This window comes from Phodopus roborovskii, unplaced genomic scaffold, assembly GCF_943737965.1.
Source record: "Phodopus roborovskii unplaced genomic scaffold, PHOROB, whole genome shotgun sequence".
NCBI lineage: Eukaryota > Metazoa > Chordata > Mammalia > Rodentia > Cricetidae > Phodopus > Phodopus roborovskii.
In genome coordinates, this window is record NW_026126517.1 from 45,641,007 (window position 1) to 45,659,526 (window position 18,520).

Below are 18,520 nucleotides of genomic sequence, written 5' to 3' on the forward strand. Positions count from 1 at the left end.
TAGTGGCTGTGCATTTCGGAAGGATAGAGAGTTCCCAGTGTCCCCACTGTGCTTAGCGCCTACGGGGTTTATACCAGGAGTGGAGCCATGCATATGCTAAGCAATCACTCTACTACTGAGATAGCATCCCCAGCTTTTCAAGTTTTTAAAAAAATTCTTGGTCTGTGTGTCTGTGTGGGTGTGAGCACGCATGGGTGTGTGAAGGCCAGTGGCCAGCCTCTGGTGTCATTTCTCAGGAGCTCCCCACCTCGTCTGTTGAGATGGAATTTCTCACTGAGACTTGGGGGCTCATTAGCTGAGTGAGGCTGGCTGGCTCATGAACTGCAGAGGCTCTCCTCTCTGCTCCCCAGTGCTGGCATCTTAGTGGGTATCACCAGCTCTTCCTTTCCAAGGTGGTGGATTGAATCAGGCCCCAAGCTTGTGAGGAAAGCACTTTAGTTTACACAGTTTAATCTCCCTCCCTTTCCACTTTGAGAAGAGTTCTTACTAAGATGTCTGAACTGGCCTTGAACTTGTGATCCTCCTGCCTCACCCTCCCAGTTAGCTAAGCTTATGGGTATGCACTACCCATAAATTGCAGGCGGGGCAATTTCCATATCCGCCTTTATCTATGGTCACCAAAGAAAACTGTAGAGAGAAAGAGTGCATCCAGCCTTCTTAGGGCACATGTTTAAAGCTGGGGACAGTTAGACTCTTAGAACTTATTTCCTCACTGGACTATTTTCATGTGGCCTTAACAACCCACAAGACTTCAGAGAGGCAGCTGAGGGTTCACCCCATCCTCTGCAGAAAAGGTGAGGGTGCAGGAGAAAAGGGGGGGGGGTGCTGAGGACTCCCGTAGGAACTGCAGTGTGGAGTACATTCTCCACCCTTGCAATCATGGTGGGACTCGAAGTACCATTCCCCACCACCCTCCAGGGGACCAGGGCTGTGGTACCCCATGCCCATGCCAGCCTGTAACATTGTCATAGCATGCCAAGGCTAGGGCAGGCTGCTGTGGAATCTGTTCTTTTTTTTCTGACACTATAATTCTTTTTTTCTTTCTGGCCACTTGTAGCAAGACACTAAGGGTGACTACCAGAAGGCACTACTGTACCTGTGCGGTGGAGACGACTGAAGGGCTCAGCATAGTGGACCACCCAGAAGTGGCCCTACCTGTGCACCCACCTAATGTTCTACAGAATCAGCTTAAAACCAAAGCTCCTCCCTGTGAAATGACAATACAGACGCAGACCCATCCCCCTTCTTAGCTGCCCTAGCATAGCCTGGCTTTCCCTTCATTCTCTCCTTTATGCCAAAGAAGTGAACATTCCAGGGAGTTGGCTGTACCGTCTGTGACATGAGACACTTCACCTCTTATGTAATGTGTCGTGAATAAACCATTTTTACTTTAGAAATAAGAATGCTGTTGCCTTCGATTCCATGCCATTGTTCAGAAATCAAACATGCTTGGGATTTGATCGTTCACCCAAGGGAGGCTGCCCCTAGAGGAAGAAAATTCTAGAAATGAGCTCCCTTCTCAGGTAGCCACCATACAGATGAGACTTTTAAAGGATGAGTGAACTTAAATTATACACAGTTCAAAATTGAGTTCTTCGGTAAGGACTCTGGCACTCATCTGGTTCTGTGTGTACTTTTCCTTCCTTGGGGACAATAAACATTTTATTCACACAGATTAACACACCAACAAAATGATTCCATCCCAGGCTAACTTGGTGAACTAATGGGCTTAGTTGGGGTGACTTAAGAGAACGTGGGCTAAGGGTTACCCATAGGGTCATCGCAACTCATCGGTAGCTTCATAAGTGCAGAAAATGCCCCTCTAAGCAACAATTGTTTGTCTTATATATCCTCAAGTGGGGGCTTGGTGGGCAATGTACTTCTCCCCACACTCACCCAGCAATACAGTAATGATGTGTACATTCCAGAGGAAAGGGAGGGCTCATAAGCCTCTCCCTGCTTTGTGTTACTGAGCTAGACATCACGGCTGCTAAGAGTTCAAGTAGGCAAAGGCCCAGCCACATTTGGAAGACAGCGTCCTACAACACAGGTGTGCACCAGCTCTGGGTTTGATTCCCAGCACCACAAGAAAGAAAACAATCAACCTCTCTGGTCGCTCTGTCCATATTTCAAAAGCTCAGTGCCCACCGTGGTGGAAATAGAACATCTGTATTCTAATGGAAGTTTCTTTGGGGCTGCTCCACATGCCTATAGGTGAGAGGGCTTGGGAGGGGGCAGGGAGGTCCCGAGGTCCCAGTGAAGTAGATGAAAGCAAAGATCTGAGGTGGCCACAAGTCTGAGATGGGGTGGGATGTTCTGGGCTTTCTTTGGTTGTTACAGTGGGTTTGTTTGTTTTTTGCTACTTTTAAAGGATTTATTTTTATGTTTAATGTGTTGTGTTTTTTTTTGTTTGTTTGTTTAATGTGTTTTTATGTGTATGTGCAGGTGCCTGTGTGTATGTGTGTGAGTGCAAGTGCCAGAAGAGGCCAGAAGAGGGCATCAGACCCCCCTGGAGCTGGAGTCCAGACAGTTGTGAGCCATCTGGTGTAGATGCTGGGAACTGAATTCAGGTCCCCTGCAAGAGCAGCCATGTGCTCTTAAGCTCTGAGCCATTTCTCCAATCCCTCTCATTGTTTGTTTGTTTTGTAGAGTCTCAAGTAGTTCAGGGAGCCTCAGGTGGCCTGAATGTCACTCTGCTGCCTAGGATGTCTCTCTGCCTCCGATTCCCAAGTGCTGGGATTACAGCCATGTGCCACCATGCCTCATGTATGCAATGCTGGGGATTGAAGCCAGGGCTTCAGACATGCTAGTAACAGGTACTCTCCTAGTGAGCGGAGTCCCCAGCCTGCATTCTGTAGCTAAAGTTACAAATATCTCTGGAAGTCATTAGACATATAGAAATAAGTTGCATTTAATCCCAAGCCCTAGAGCCTCCTGTCAGCGAGTCAGGCTACAGCAAATGTGTTCATACTGCAAGGCTAGGCTAGCTAGAGGGGACTGGGAGCATGGGGAGGAAGGAAACTTCTTTCTGGAAAGGACTGAGGTAGATGGCAGCAAGAAGGAAACATTTGATCTGGACCCTAGAGTCTTTGATGAAGTTTTACAGCTAGGAGGAGGCCCTCCATACAGATTCCAGTGGCTCATACATTTGATGGACAGGCCATTCAAGCAACTGATAAAAGGTCCAGCTGCAACCCAATAAACAGTTCGTTTCTGCTGCCACTTGATAAAGTCAATGGCACAAGAGACTGGGTGACAGAAGAGTGAACTTTATTCAGTTGGGCAAAGAATGGAAGAGCAGGAGTCTGTACTGGCACAGCAGTCTCAGCTCTAGGGGGAAGGAGTTTCAGAGGCAGGGGAATAATGAATATTCATGTATGGCCCTTCCCCAGTATTAGTCAGGGTCCTCTAGAGGGACAGAATTGATAGAATGAATTTATATTTAAAAATAATGAATAAATTTGAAGATTCATTAAATCAGCTTACACAACAGTCGAAATATTCCAATAGATATCTCAAACCTGAAAGGTCCAAAACCTGGTAGTTGTCCAATCTATGGGGCTGGGTACCTCAGCAGACCCAATATGCCACCGGAGGCCTGGAGGGTTCCTGGAGAGCTGCTGGTCATCAGTTGGCGGTCTGGAAAAGCTGGTTTTAGTGTTAGTAGAGGAATCATCATCATCACCAACATCACCAACATCAGCTGCCTCTAATATCAGTGAAGGGACCAGCAGCAGTGTATCCCTATCACTATCACCATTGCCATCATCATCGTCATCATCATCATCACCACCAGCAGCAGCAGTCACCATTGAAACATGGGGTAGACTAACTCTAGAAAGGCCAAGCAGCAAAACGCTGATAACCTTCCTTCTTGCATATCCTTTTTGGTCTTGGCTGCTACTAGAAGACATTGCCCACATGAGGACCCTCTCACATTAACTAAAGCAATCAAGAGACTCCCCCACAGATTCTAACAACTTGGTCCAGATGGTTTCTAAATTGATGCTCCTACTCAGCTGAGTTCAAGTAGTGGCAAGTTGACATTTAAAACTAACCAAGTACCCCCATACTGGGGAATCAAACTCAGGTCTCCATGCATGCTAAGCAAACATTCCACTGCTGAACAAGTAAGCTACCTACCCCCTGATTTATCTCTGAAATTCCCTTTTTTTTTTTTTAAATTATTTATTTATTATGAGTTTTGCCTCATGTATGCCTGCAGGCCAGAAGAGGGCACTAGATATCATCATAAATGGTTGTGAGCCACTATGTGGCTGCTGGGATTGAACTCAGGACCTTTGGAAGAACAGCCAGTGCTCCTAACCTCTGAGCCACCTCTCCAGCTCATCTATAGTCCAAATGCTACTTCTTTGTGCTTCTGCCATGGCTTTATGCCTTCATTCATGGAGGCTTGTAGGCATCTGCAGCCAAATGGTTAAGGCCCAGAGGAGACAGACAAATGTGAAGGCAGATGTCAAAGCCTTTTCTTTGTGTTCCGGTCACCTCTGCAGGTCTCATTGAGAGACATTTTCAGCAAGAGTGGCCCGAGAGTCCCTAGAAAGTAATGTAGATAACTGTTGTCATAGCCAGCCCAGCTCTTTACACAAGGCTAATGGAAGGCAAATGATGTATTGTCTAACTGTGTGGCCTTCAACATGATGGCCATATTTTTATTTTATTCTAAGTTGAACATACTCCTTCTCATACCTCCTCCTTCCCACATATCTCCCTCCTTCTTCCATTGATCCCCTTCCTCCCCTAGACAGCCTATGACCACGTTGTCCACACGTATGAGTACAGGTGGTGATATAAAAACACACAGCCCAGTCATGCAAGAGACCATGGACTCTAGGGAGGGCTGCTAGCTGGCCAGACAGGAGTGGAGTGGGGAGAGGAACAAAATGAACCCTCATTGCATAGTGAGCCATTGTGTTACCAAAGCAAAGTCTAAATAAACTCTCACTTTATTTGCTCCTAGTTGGCTCAAGAATCATAAATTTAGGCTGTAAACTAGGCTAAAGTCACTACGGAAGTCAAAAGCTTCTCAAATACTGACAACACTGCTCTGCCATTCTTCAGTGTTCCCCCCAGATACTCCAAGTTAAAGTATTCCAGAGGTGTTTGCTTGTACGTCAGCACTGCCCACAGCACAAGTCACAGTGAAGAAATTATGGAAATAACCTAGGTGCCCAGAAATAGGAGAATGGATAAGGGAATGTGGTTTACATACACAGTGACTTTGTTTCCAGCCATAAAAAGAGAACAACGTCATGTCATTGGCAGGAACGTGAATGCAAGAGCAGATGATATTAAGTGAACCAAGCCAGGCTGAGAAAGACAAATGTCATTTTGTTTTCATTTAAACTCTGGTGGTTTTCTTTCATTTGTGGTTCCTAGATTTTAAACATTCACGAAGAATCGTGTGTGTGTGTGTGTGTGTGTGTGTGTGTGTGTGTGTGTGTATTAAGTGAAAGATGTAAAACTTACTGTACTTTCCTACCTGTCTGCCAAGGGTTGTGCCCATCAGTCTGCAGGCACTAGCCAGGCACAGAATGTGTGTGATGAGCCATGGACAGAATTGGAGAATCTGGAAATATGGATGCCACCTGCTCTGCTCTGGGAATTCAAGTGCAATTAAAGCAAAGAAAGCAGCCTCCACGTGTTGAGCAAACTAAATGCACGTGTAAGCTGATTGGCTTGCTACGATGACCCTTGGGCAAACTTGAGATGGAAATTCAGATGGAGTGTGGCTCCCAGGTCATGATGGGCCCATAAAGCACCTCGAAGGCCACTAAGATGTCTTATCAATAACAGGTTACACAAACCTAGGCTGTTTGATCAAATAATCTCCCAGCACATTAGAATCAGAGCCCAGAATCCCCAAATCCACTTCTCCGTGTACTTAGGGGCAGAGTTCAAGGAAATGCCTACGAAATGGGACCTCTCTCTTTAACCCCAAATTATTGTGCTAAACCATGAGTTGAGAGGGCCAGGCAGAGGCTGCAATGGAAGTGTTTCTGCTCAAGTGCACAGCTTGCTCTAGTCTCTCCAGAAAATAAGCTTCAGGCTTCCAGGGTATGGGGTGGGCATGTGAGGCAGCAGGATGAGGGAAATTCCAGAAGGCAGACTGACCAGGAAGGGCTCCTGAGAACTGGTTGAAACCTGCTTGACTTCTGTTGTGAGCTGTGGTTGTCTGGTATCTTATCCACAGTTAAGGCTGTTGGAGCTCTGTCTCAGTTTCTTCCAGATTCCAGCTTGTTCTTCTCAGGCCATGTGTCCAATGCCTCTCATGAAGCAAAAGCCACTGTCTGGAGATTGGCATACTCCCTCAAACAATTTCGTTTTTGCAAAGAGACAGGGAAAGATGTCCCGTAGTCTTGGTTAGGTATTCTATTGCTGCAACATAACACAATGATCAAAAGGCAAGCTGGGGAGGAAAGGGTTTATTTGGCTTCACTTCTTTTGTTTTGTTTGTTTTGAGACAAGATTTCTCTGTGTAACAGCTCTGGCTGTCCTGGAACACCTTCTGTAGACTAGGCTGGCTGGGAACTCACAGAGATGCCTCTGCCTCTGCCTCTGCCTCTGCCTCTGGTCTCTGCCTCTAGTGCTGGGATCAAAGGTGTTGCCACCATTGCCTGCTATTACATTTGCACATTGCTGTTAATCACCAAAGGCAATCAGGACAGTAACTCAAGCAGGGCAGGATCCCAGAGGCAGGAGCTGATGCAGAGGACCTGGAGGGGAGCTGCTCACTGCCTTGCTTCCCCATGGCTTGCTCAGTCTGCTTTCTTAGAGAACCCAGAACCAGCAGCCCAGGATGATACCACCCACAATGGGCTGGGCCCTCCCTCATTGATCACTAATTGAGAAAATGTCTTACAGCTGGATCTCATAGAGGAATTCCATCAACTGAGGTTCTTTCCTCTATGATGACTCTAGCTTGTGTCAAGCGGACACCCCAAACCAGCCAGCGCAGGCAAGTTTTAGTATTTTCTTAGCAGATCACAGCAAAAAGTTTAATTTTATTGTTTGAGGCATAAATGGCAATGGATATATCATATAACTATGGAAATGTATTGCACTCTGACCATGTGAGTAAGTAAATGAGTTCCCCCCGCCCAACCTGTATGTGGGCCAAGGCTTTTGTGTTACACAACTTAACATGCTCTATACAGGGGACCCCACATGCATGTATTCACCCATGAAGTTGCGCGGTGCACAGCCTGAGTGTCTAGACACAATAGGTCTATACTGTAACTCCCAAGGCATGTATAAAAGGATCTTTAGGTTTTTTTCCCCTAGGATATAGACTTCCAGATTAAAAAGCAAGAGATTAGGCAAGGTAGGAGATTGTGTTAACATTCAGGAAGTCCTGGGCTTGATTCCTATATTAGTTGTGCACATCCTTATGTCAGCACTTAGAAGGTGGAAGGTGGAAGCAGGAGGATTAGGAGTTCAAGGTTATTGTTAGCTTCATGGAGAGTTCGAGGCCAGCCTGGGCTAAAATTTAAATAAGATAATAAATAGGCTAAATAAAAAGTAAGAGACAATCTTAACCAGCAGCTGATGGGGAGACCCCGAAGTTCCCTTTGCCCCTTGGTTTCTTGATCAGTGGGCAATGGGCGAATGGCGATGTGTAAGAACCTTCTTCAGAACGTGTAGTTCCCAGCATGCAAATCATTGGTATCGATAGCTAAAGCAGGGGAGGCCAGGCTTACAAAGTAGGTAGCTACATTTAGGAAGAAAAGGGAGCTGAGGACCCAAATCCTTTAAATCAATCTTGAGCCTTCAAGGACTCCAGTGTCTGGGCTTCTCCCCATGGCTTGATATATAGGGTATTTCTTTCACCCCTTTTCCTAACAATGACCAAAATGAAGACTCTGGTGCAAGGGAGAAAGGGGGGGGGGGAAAGGGAAGGGGAGGGGAGAGACAGGGAGAAGAGAGAGGGGAAGGGAGCAATTTGAAACATCTCATAGCAATGAGGCAGAACATGCTATAGCCATCAAGTTCTAGCCGCTCGTTCTATTTATTGAGAAAAGCGTGCAGCCTGATTTCTTTTACTCACGTACGTTTGAGCAAGCAAAGTTTATAGAGATGACTTATCTCATTACGTTAGAAGAGTGACTTGCTATCTCAGCATCTATAAGCAATCTGAAGCGACGTTGTCTAGTGAAGAAAAGCTTTTGTAAATATATGCGAAAGACACCATCTCGCCAGGCGTTAAGTCGGAGGTGCCCCGGGGGGAAAAATATTACATTTGTGCATTCAATTAGCTTGATTGTGGCTGGAATTTTGTCCACGGAAGGCAGCATTTCTGTAGAAAGACTGAAGCATCTCCTACATCAGCAGGTTTCCTGAGAGAGTAGCACACTCTCCCTCCCTGTGCCAATGCCCTCTTTTGCATTTGTGCTGGTCCCAGCCATGCATTCCTAATCAGGATGCTTAGCCTAGTTCTTCCCACCAGAGTGAAGGGGTGAGCGAGCCTCATTGTACAGGCATCCTGGTGGTGGGGCACATTGGCTGGAAGAACTTTCTGCTCTGAAAGCTATGTTGAGTTCTGAGCAAAACTGGGGCATGGTCAGGACCGAGTGTGAGCCCCCTCAACCTCCCTCCTGCACCATCTCCTTTCAGGGCTATCAGGACGACATTTAAGCCTTGGATGTCTGTCGTGGTGGCACACATCTGAAATGCCAGCACTTGGGTTAGGCAGGAGCATCTTGAGTGCCAGGGCAGCCTGGGCTATTTAGTGAGTTCAGGCTAGCCCGTACTACAGTGAGACTCTGTCTCAAAAGCCAGCAAAATGAGAGGAGCTGAGATTATGGGTCAGGGTAGATCACTTACCTAAGGTTCATAAGGACGTGGGTTTGGCCCCTGGTTCTGAAACAACAACAACAACAACAACACACAATAAAAATGCCTACACTATCAATATCAACCTTTGGTTTGATTTGGCTGGCCTATTCCAGCTTTATTTCTGTTGCTGTGATAAAATACCCAGACGAAAGGCAACTTAGGGGAGAAAGGGGTTTGCATAAATATACAATTCCAAGTTATAGGTCAACATGGTGGCAAAATCAAGTCAGAGACCTCAGAAAGCTACTCATGTCGCATCAACTAAGAGCAACGAATGTAGACACGCTTGCTTGCTCGCTCATTCTTCACTTGCTTTCTCTATTATACTGTTCTGAAGCCATCTACCTAGGGAGTGGTGCTACTCAGAGTGGTCTGGGTCTTCCCACAATGTCAGTAAGCCAACCCCTGCCCCCAGGCCCTAATGTAATCTAGATAATCTCTCACTAAGACTCTCTTCCCTGGGTGATTATGGTTTGTATTAAGTTGATGATTAAAATTAACCATCCCCACAGCCTGAATACCTTTCCTACAGGTGAATCTACATGGTTGGCCTTATCTTGAACTTGGTGTGAAAGCATTGTCTTTAATTAATGGAATGTGAAGAAGATGGGGTGCACGTGGGCTTTCTTGGACTCCTAAAGCCACAGTGAAGTAATGAGTCATTTACCATTTAATGGTGGGGCTAACGTATTAGTTATGTTTGTCATTGTTGTGACAAAATGCCTGACAAATGTTAAAGAGAAGACAGGTTTGTGGGAAGGTATGATGGCAGGAGCTGAGGCAACTGGACACTTTGTACATGTCATCAGGAGAGGGGGGGGGAGTGAATGCTGGTGCTCAGCTCACTTTTTCCTTTGTATTCAGTTCAAGAGCCCAGCCTAGGGAATGGCGCCACCCGTATTTCAGAGTGCCACCAACTTCAATAAACTTCATCTAGATTATCCCTGGGGCACACATCCCCAAACCACAGTTTCCATGGCGATTATAAATCAAATCAAGTGAACAATAAAGATAAATTATCATTGGGCTTAGGAGATGGGTCAGTGATTAAAAGCACTGGCTGTTCTTGTAGAGAACCTGGGTTTGAATCCCTGCACTCACATACTAACTCCAGTTCCAGGGGCTCCAGTCCCCTCCTTTGGCATCCTGAGGTACCAGGATACCTGATACACATGTATACATGAAGATAGAGCGCTCATACACATAAAATAATTCTAAACAATTTTAAAGATCAATTGCTAGAGGTGTTATAAGAAATGTATCATTAAGTGAGTTTTGTCACTGCAAACATGAGAGGGTACAAACTAAGACACTACACAACATCACTAGGTAATGTATACTCTTGTGAGGCAGCAATATATAACCTTATGGAGCACCATTAGACATGACTGAAATGTCATTTTAGGGCGTGAGGCTATGTTTAGGATGGTCACCAACTGTCCTTCAACAGACCCTCTTCTATGGCTGACCTGTAGCCGAGCCAGCTCTGTGACACAGATAAATCAGCTAGCAAGAAACTTATCAGTCATGTCTGAGTGTCAGGATGGCTGTTGCTTTTAATGGTAGGAAATTCTCTAGCTATAACCCATCACAGCTTACGACTTTTAACATTCAAGTAAATTTCTACACATTAACTGTAAGCCCCAGGGGGTGATATACACCCACAGTCCCAGCTGCTCAAGAGGCTGAGGCAAACGGGTTACATGAGCCTAAGAGTTGAAGGTCAGCCTGTACAATACAGAAAGACCCTGTCTCAAAAAAGAAATGAAACAAATTTAATTATAAAATTCAAGGAGTAGAGGCTGGAGATGGCTCTGAGGTTAGGAGCACTGGTCACTCTTGCAGAGGACCTGGGTTCAATTCCCAGAACCCACATGGCAACTTATTTATTTATTTTTTATTTAATTTATTATTTTACATGTTGATCCCAGTTCCCTCTCCCTCCCTCCTTTCCTCCCTCCCTCCCTTTTACCCTCTCTGCCCTCTCATATGCACCCTAACCACCCTCCCCTCCCATCCCTCCACCCCAATTCCATATGTAGGGGAATGCCTTCCAGGTGGGGTCATGTAAATCTGACAGGTCATGTGAAGTAGGGACTAGGGCTTCTGTCCTGTCTCTAGGTTAAGGCAGTTATCCCTCCATGGGCGACCATATGGCAACTTATAACCAACTGTAGCTTCAGTTTCGGGGGATTCAATATGGCTTCCACATGGCCCACAGACATACATGCAAGCAAAATACTCACACACACAAAATCAAATTGAAATAATTTAAAAAGTTTTAAGGCATAGAAAGGAGCTGGGAAAGGAATAGACAAGTGTCTTAGGATAGCGTCATCAGGGAGTTCAAGGTTTACTGTGAATCCCAAGCTTGGAGAGACATCTTGTTTGAACCTAAAATGTCCTTTACAAGCTCAAGTCACTAACACTGGGCTCCCAGTTGGTGGTGGCATTTTGAAGGCTGTGGGAACTGTAGAGGCTGGAGCTTCGCTTGTGGTCTGAGGCTCTGCAGTTGGCCTTTGGAGACAAGGCCTGACCCCATAATCCCTTCTCTCCCTTTATGTTTAGTCTTCCATAATGTCCGAATCCTCACACTGTGTTCCCACAGCCACGCATCCCCATGCCTCCCCCACTATGGCAGACAGAAACCTTCTGAAACTGTGAGCCAGAATAAGGCTAACCCTGTGAGCTACTCTGTCTTAGGGCTGTGACCTAAGGACCTTGAACAATGGCATCACCTTTGCCATGATTTGTTGAATTCATACATGACATATATGGCGAAGAAGGCTTTCAAAGTCTGGGCTTAATGCAAGCCTCACTTCTTGCTAACATATCACTGCAAACACACATATGTCAGCACACACAGAGACTAGAATACACAAACATACAAATACACACCACAACACACACAAATATACATGTAAACTCACACATAAAAGTGCACACACTAACATACATCCACTCACACAGGGAAACAGATCTCACATGCGCATATGCCAACCCACACACATACATATAACCCCTAATACCCCACACCAACACACACACACCCAGACACAAACACATACAAGCACACATTCGACCTCTCACATACATCTAATTTTGTCCCAAGGCTTGAAATTTTCTCACAACACCACTAAGTTTTACCGGATCTTGTCACCTTGTCACATGATTATGTTTGGGGGGAGGGTAGAACAGATTATCATGAATGTGATGTCAGGATGCCAGCATTTCTATAGTCCACAATTCCATTTGTTCTGAGCCTGGGAAAGTCACTTCTTGGAGAAGGATGAATTTACAATAAAGCAGATCGCCACCTTGTGGAGACGTGGAGAATGACCACAGCCATGGATCAGCTGAAGACTTGAGGGCAACTGATCCAGGGACTTAGTTCAGAATTTTTAAAAACCTACAACAAAGTCTGTGGACTTTTCTTAAGTGACTAAAGATAATTCTAATAACAATGACATCAATCTCTGAGGTGTACTGTGGTTCTAAGGGTAAACATCTCATTATCAGGTCTTTACATTTTGTAATTCCATAAGAACTATGGCTGGCATGAACAGGTGTGGAATAAGACTTCCAGAAATTTCCAAAGAGGATGCTATATCTTCAGTATTGCATGGTGGGTTCTTAATGGTTTTCTAATGCTGTTCCTCTTATCTTAAAAATATGCTTATTATTATAAAGAAAGAGTCCATCTGTAAAACATCTGTGTAAGTTTGGAGATCAGAGTTCATGCCTCAGACTTAAAACTAAGGACATGGGCACAGTGGCAGGGATCCCAGCTCTGGGAAGGTGGAAACTCTAAAACACAGAGATCTCTGGGCCTTACTGGCCTTCTAGCTAATGTAATCAATGAACTTTAGGCTAGGGAGAGATGCTGTCTCAAAAAGCAAGGGGACAGAGCCACTAAGGGCCATTCTTGGTGTCCCTCATGCATGTGTGTAACCACGTGTGCAAGCTCACTTTCATGTACACACACATAGAGAGGAGAGAGAGAGAGAGAGAGAGCGAGAGCAGGACAGGCAGGTTTGTGACTTTCCATCCTGCCCTCAGATGAGCTCCTACCACCTCTGACCTTTGTTTCATTGTCTGTATTTCTTATTTTCTCTTTGATACAGACTCACCATTTAGTTCACCATCCTCCTACTTAGCCCCCAAAGGGCTCAGATTACAGGCATGACCGACATGTTCAACTGTATTTTTTAATAATAATAATAATAAACTTAAATTACATTTATTTCGGGTGTATATGTGTCTTCACACATGCCACAGTGACTGCGTGTGTGGGAAGGCAGAGGACAGCCTAAAGAAGTCAGATTTTTGGCTGTGTGGATTCCAGGGATCAAACTCAGCCATCAAGCTTGCTAGCCTGTGCCCTTACCCACAAAACCAGCTCACTGACTCTCAAATGTTTTTGTTTTGTTTTTTAAAACTTGTAAAAATGACAAGTTTGAAAGCTATAGTTTCAAGTCTTCTTAAGGTCTAGAATTTTATGTAGAGGAGGATCACAAGTTCAAGGCCAGCTGGCTAGCTCAGTCAGTAGAGCATGAGACTCTTAATCTCAGGGTTGTGGGTTTGTGTCTCATGTTAGACACCATTTTGTCCCCACCAGGTCCCATAGCCACTTTTCAGCCCCCAAATAAGCACACAGATTCTATATTAGCTATAAACTATTGACCTATGGCTAGGGCTTGTTGGCTAGCTCTGTCTTAATTATTAACCCATTTCGATAAATCTATGTATTTCCACATGGTCTTGGCTTACTGGAGAATTCCTGGACCTGTTACTCCTTTGGCTGCTACATGGCATCCCTTTGCCTGCCTTTCCCAGAATTCTCCTGGTCTCCTAGTCCTGCCTATCTTCCTGCCTTTATTAGCCAAACAGTGTTTTATTCATCAACCAATAAGAGAAACATATATGTAGAAGGTCATCCACCATCAGAACCCAACAGCTTGATTGTTATGGGGGTAACCAGTTTTCTTTCTGATTAATTCAAGGCCCTCTTCAAAAGAGAGCCATGCCTGGTACTGTAAACCAGGTCAATAGCCTGTGGTTGGAGAAGTCATAGACTCCAGATGGGGGCATAATACCGTCATTTTGATAAACAGATGCAAAGTTAAATATTCATGTTTATACCCATCGAGGGTGCTCGGAAAATAAATGTGAGATAGAAATTGCGTTGGTGAAGCCTGGCCACAAGAGGGCACTCCAACAAAACATCTCAACTCAAAAGTCTCAGTTAAACGTTTCGGGTTTTTATAGTTTCTGGCTGGTTGTATAATGAACAACCTTCACGTCACAAGTATTGTTTCAAACAAAAACCGTCTGACTCTTTTAGGAGGTGGAGATAATGGTCAGCGAGCCCTACTTGCAATCAAACTACTTTGATAAGCTGGAAGGACTTTGTAATTCTTCCAGTAATTTAAAAAGAAAAGGGCAAGCTCTTCGAAAACCTTCCTTGCTTTAACCACAAAGCAAAACAATATAAACGAGAAGCACATAGAGAGAAATTCCGTTTTCAAAGTAGGCTTTTATGGATTATCTCTTTAAGATTGCTAAGTGTAGGACTATAATAAAAAAAAATTTAAAAATGAAACAAAACAATCCCTTGCTATCTAATCTGATAGTCTGATAGGGCCATGGCAGAAAATGCTTTTAGGGACATAGAAAATTGAAAAAAAAAAAAAAAAGTAGACCACAAGTTAAATGCTGGTATCCAGAGTAAAGACCACCCCTTCCCCATGCAACTTCCCCCTATATATCCTGATGGGTTCTTGTGGTCATAATTGTGGAGAAAAAACACCTTTTACATGCAAACATGTTTTTGTTTCTTGGTTTTTTTTTTTTCCAGATAACAAAGTAATTAGAATAATTTATGTCCCCAGGCGCTCTTCAGACCATGGCTTTGCTTAGAGGAGGTTAAGCCCATTATTGACCAGTATCAAGAGGGTCTCCCTCCCACCTTCTCTGGGTGACATGTTTATGCCCAGCTGGCACTTCTAAATTTTTAATAGAGAGGAAGAGATCCAGATTAATTAGGCAGAGTGGTTTAGTGCAGGTACTCGGGTACGGGCTGTAATGAAGAACGGAAAACAGCCATTGAGCCACCTTTGAAGTTCCAGCTCCTTTAGGGACCATTGTGAACCTAGCTCAATGGTGGCTGTGTTGCTGCTATCCAGAGAGTTGATAGTTCAGAGAGCTAAATCTAGGTGAAGTAATTGCACACAGCACATGCCCATGGATGTTCAAAGGGTTTCTTTTTCCTCCCCAATCAAAGCTCTCCATCTTGTGTTTGATTGGAGTGTTGAGAAGAGGCTGCAGAAAACCCACAGCCTCTCTCTCTTTTATTTCCTTCATTCAATCTTATCTTCATGTATTCTGCATGCTGTGTGTGTGTGTGTGTGTGTGTGTGTGTGTGTGTGTTAATGGATACGTGTTATTTTCACAATGTTTCATGTTCATAATCCCTTTTGAAAATGAGAAATTAATTTTTTCCCTACAACTCTGACCTTGGGTAAAAATACCAAATATTTGTGTGCCTCCGATGTACGGCAAAAAGGCCACCTAAATTAATGAGGTTTCTTGAACGGGTGCTCAGAAATGAATTAGAAAGCTTAAGGAGTCGGAGAGATTTCTCACAATTCTTGAAGCAATCTGCACGGTCCTGGGGAATGAGAGACAGGCTTTGTATTATCACTGTAGGATTAGTTCTTAGTTCCTGAAAGCTGGTCTATTTATGGGTATCTAAGACCGAGTTAAACTCGGCAAAGGTTATTATGTAGCTTTTTTTTTTTTTTTTTTTTTAACCAGCTCTGCTGAAGGTCTATTTCCTGTCACCTTTCTAAAGTTTTCCTTGCATCTGGAGTGAGTCCAGGAAGCTTGGATAATAATCTAATCCCTTCGGAGGCTCTCTGGGCAAAGGGAGGAGGAAGGATACAATGCTCCACACCGGTCCTGAAGAGGATCCATATTGATGTGATCGTGGTGGCTGGCAGTCTGTCAGCTCCTCACAGGCCTTGTCATGAGCTCCTCAGAGTCTGCTAGACTCAGTAACACAAACTGTAGCAAGCATTGGAATGAAGCCACCTCTAATAGGAGAATACACTGTTTTGTGGAGAGAACAGTGTTTGCTCTTCTGCAGGGAGGGAGGAGGGTAGAGTAGAGAAGGTGGGGAAAGAACCCTTGCCTTTGCTTGGCTTGCAGGCCACATTTGGGGGTTCTGGAACATTCTAGGGATTGCTAATTTGTTTTCATAAGGTAACTTGGCTCCTTTCCCGAGGGGCCAGCATTATGCAACTGAAATCTTAAGATCAAACAGAATCCAGTAAGGTGGGATTTGTTCTCTTATTGATCAGCAAGCTTTGTTGTGATGGTGGGTAACTATGTTAGCTGCTCTTCAGTGAAACCAGTCTTGGTTGGGGCTCCTTGGAATTGGAGAGCAAAGAATGGCAAACAGCTCAAAACACAAGAGGCACAGGGATTCATGGGATGGAAGGGGTCTGCAGAATATGCAAAATTAATATTGAGGGTGGAAGGTGAGAGGGGCTTGCTGCCAAGGCTGAAGACTTGAGTTCTACCCCAGGAACCACATCGTGGAGGGCAGAACTGACTCCTGCAAGTCACAAGTTGCCCCCTCCCTGCACACAACCATGGCATGCAGGCACAACACTCTCATTAAACACATTCAAAGTGGACGATGTTGGCTGGCTTACTGTGGTGATTTTTATCTTTATGTTCTGGGAGGTTATGCGAGTTGATCAGTATGTCCAATGTGAGACAGGTAAGCCTTCCAGTTTTGTGGGAGCCTCTGGAAAGAAGGGAGAGGTATTTGTTAGAGCTTAGGAATCAAACCTTGGTGACCATTTCAATTATGCTAAAAACGGGGGGGGGGGAGAATGGGAAGAAAGCATTTCTGAATAAGGGACTTAGGTGGCACGGAGTTCCGTTTGGGCATGGAGAGCATGCCTTCCTGACTGGGGATGGAGTGGGCAGCAAGGCCAGGTACTCTGTGCTTTTCATTACACATCACAGCCGGGCAGTGGAGGCGGGGGGGGGGGGGGGGAGCGGGAACTTGGTGCATTATATAAGACAAGCAAGGGGAGTTATACAAGACAATGCAAGGAGTGGGCCAGGCACTCGTTTCAAATTTGCAGGGCACCTCTAGGGAGGCAGCTGCCAGGGAAGTGGAGGCCTCTTCTGGGGACTGAGAGGGGCTGGTGGGAGACAATCAAGATCTCTGAGTCATGTCTATGGTCCAGCAGCTCCTGGAGTTTGTCAGATGAAGTATCTGGGTCCAACAGAGAGCTGCTGATCTTGAATCTATATTTTGACCCAACCTGTGGTTGGGTGGTTTCTATTCATAGTAGGCCGTGGGAGGCACCAAAGCCCCAAACCCCAGCTAGAATTATGAAACAACTCAAAAGTCAGGGTCTGTGGGTGCCCTGCCCGTTTCTAAGGCAGCTGCTGCAGGAAATGCCTGCTCAGCCAATGGTGCATTAGTCACTGCTCTCTTGCTATAACACGACACAGGTAAGTCAAGGAAGGCTTGCTTCTGCTCAGTTCATCATGGCCTTAGGGACACAAGGTGGCCGGTCACCTGAAGTCAGGAAGCAGCCAGAGATGAGCGCTGTGGCTCACTTCTTCATTTTATTCTGCCAGGACCTCAGTCCACAGGCTGGTGCTGTCCACAGTTACAGTGGATCCTCCATCCTCAATTAACACAGATTAGAAGCTCCCTCCCAGACAGGTCCAGAGATTTGTCCCTAGGAGAGTCTAGATTCTGTCAAGTAGACAATGGACATGAACTATCACAAAAGGTGTGTTAAAATGCTAAGTGCAAAGAATGAAACCTGACATCATGAAGTGAGGATGGAGATGAGGGATAATGGTGGTATCCTGTGATTAAGCCTCTCTGAAAGGCAACTTGAGAGTAGGTGTTAAACCTTAAACGTGCGTAGATGTCTGGTCCCATACCTCTGCACCTAGGGAGCCACCCTGAATTAGTAGTGAACAAAGTGTAAATAAAGATATTATAATATTTATGATCACCAAAATCACTGGAAGGGGCCCAGAGAGCCAGCAGAGAGGGCAGTTCTGAAGGGAATTATGTATCTACAGAAAAATAATATGCACTCATTAAAATGATAAACCAGAGGTGCATTAAATGTTCTAGAAATATTTACACATACGATTATTGGTAAGAAAAGTTCAAGCTAGTGTGCTTTTGTTTAGAAATATGTGTATATTCAAAGGAGTAGAAGGAATATAGCCAAGTGCTAACAGTTGTTGAATACTAACATGTGTATGCCACACATATGCAATATATATATATGTATATATATATATATATATCTTCTAGAACTTCATGTGTTAGACATTTGATCCTTAAACTCCTGTGCTGGTGCTGGGAGCTGGGGTGGGGCTTTGGGAAGTAGTAGGGTGGTGTTGTGAGGTCAGGGCCACTATGACAGCATTTATGGCATTGTAAGAAGAGAGCAAGGCCAATACACGAGGTTATCTCACGTGGGATGTCTCTCCACCGTGTACCCATGCAGCCAGAAAGCTCTCGCCAGACACCAGGACCACTCTTGGTCTTTTTAATTCTAGAACCATAAACCCAAAAGATTTCTATGCTATACACCACCCCCCTGACTCTTAT

At 44.9% G+C, this 18,520-nt stretch overlaps 1 protein-coding gene across 1 annotated transcript in view; it reads left to right on the top strand.

The window, feature by feature from the left end:
- The window catches only part of Anxa2 (annexin A2), a 40,668-nt gene extending 39,265 nt beyond the window's left edge, over positions 1 to 1,403 (top strand). The window contains exon 13 of the mRNA XM_051197871.1: positions 1,058 to 1,403. Coding sequence (XP_051053828.1) covers positions 1,058 to 1,117 — 60 coding nt within the window. The 3' untranslated portion in view covers positions 1,118 to 1,403. The remainder of the gene's footprint in view (positions 1 to 1,057) is intronic.
- The last annotated feature ends 17,117 nt before the right edge of the window (positions 1,404 to 18,520 follow it).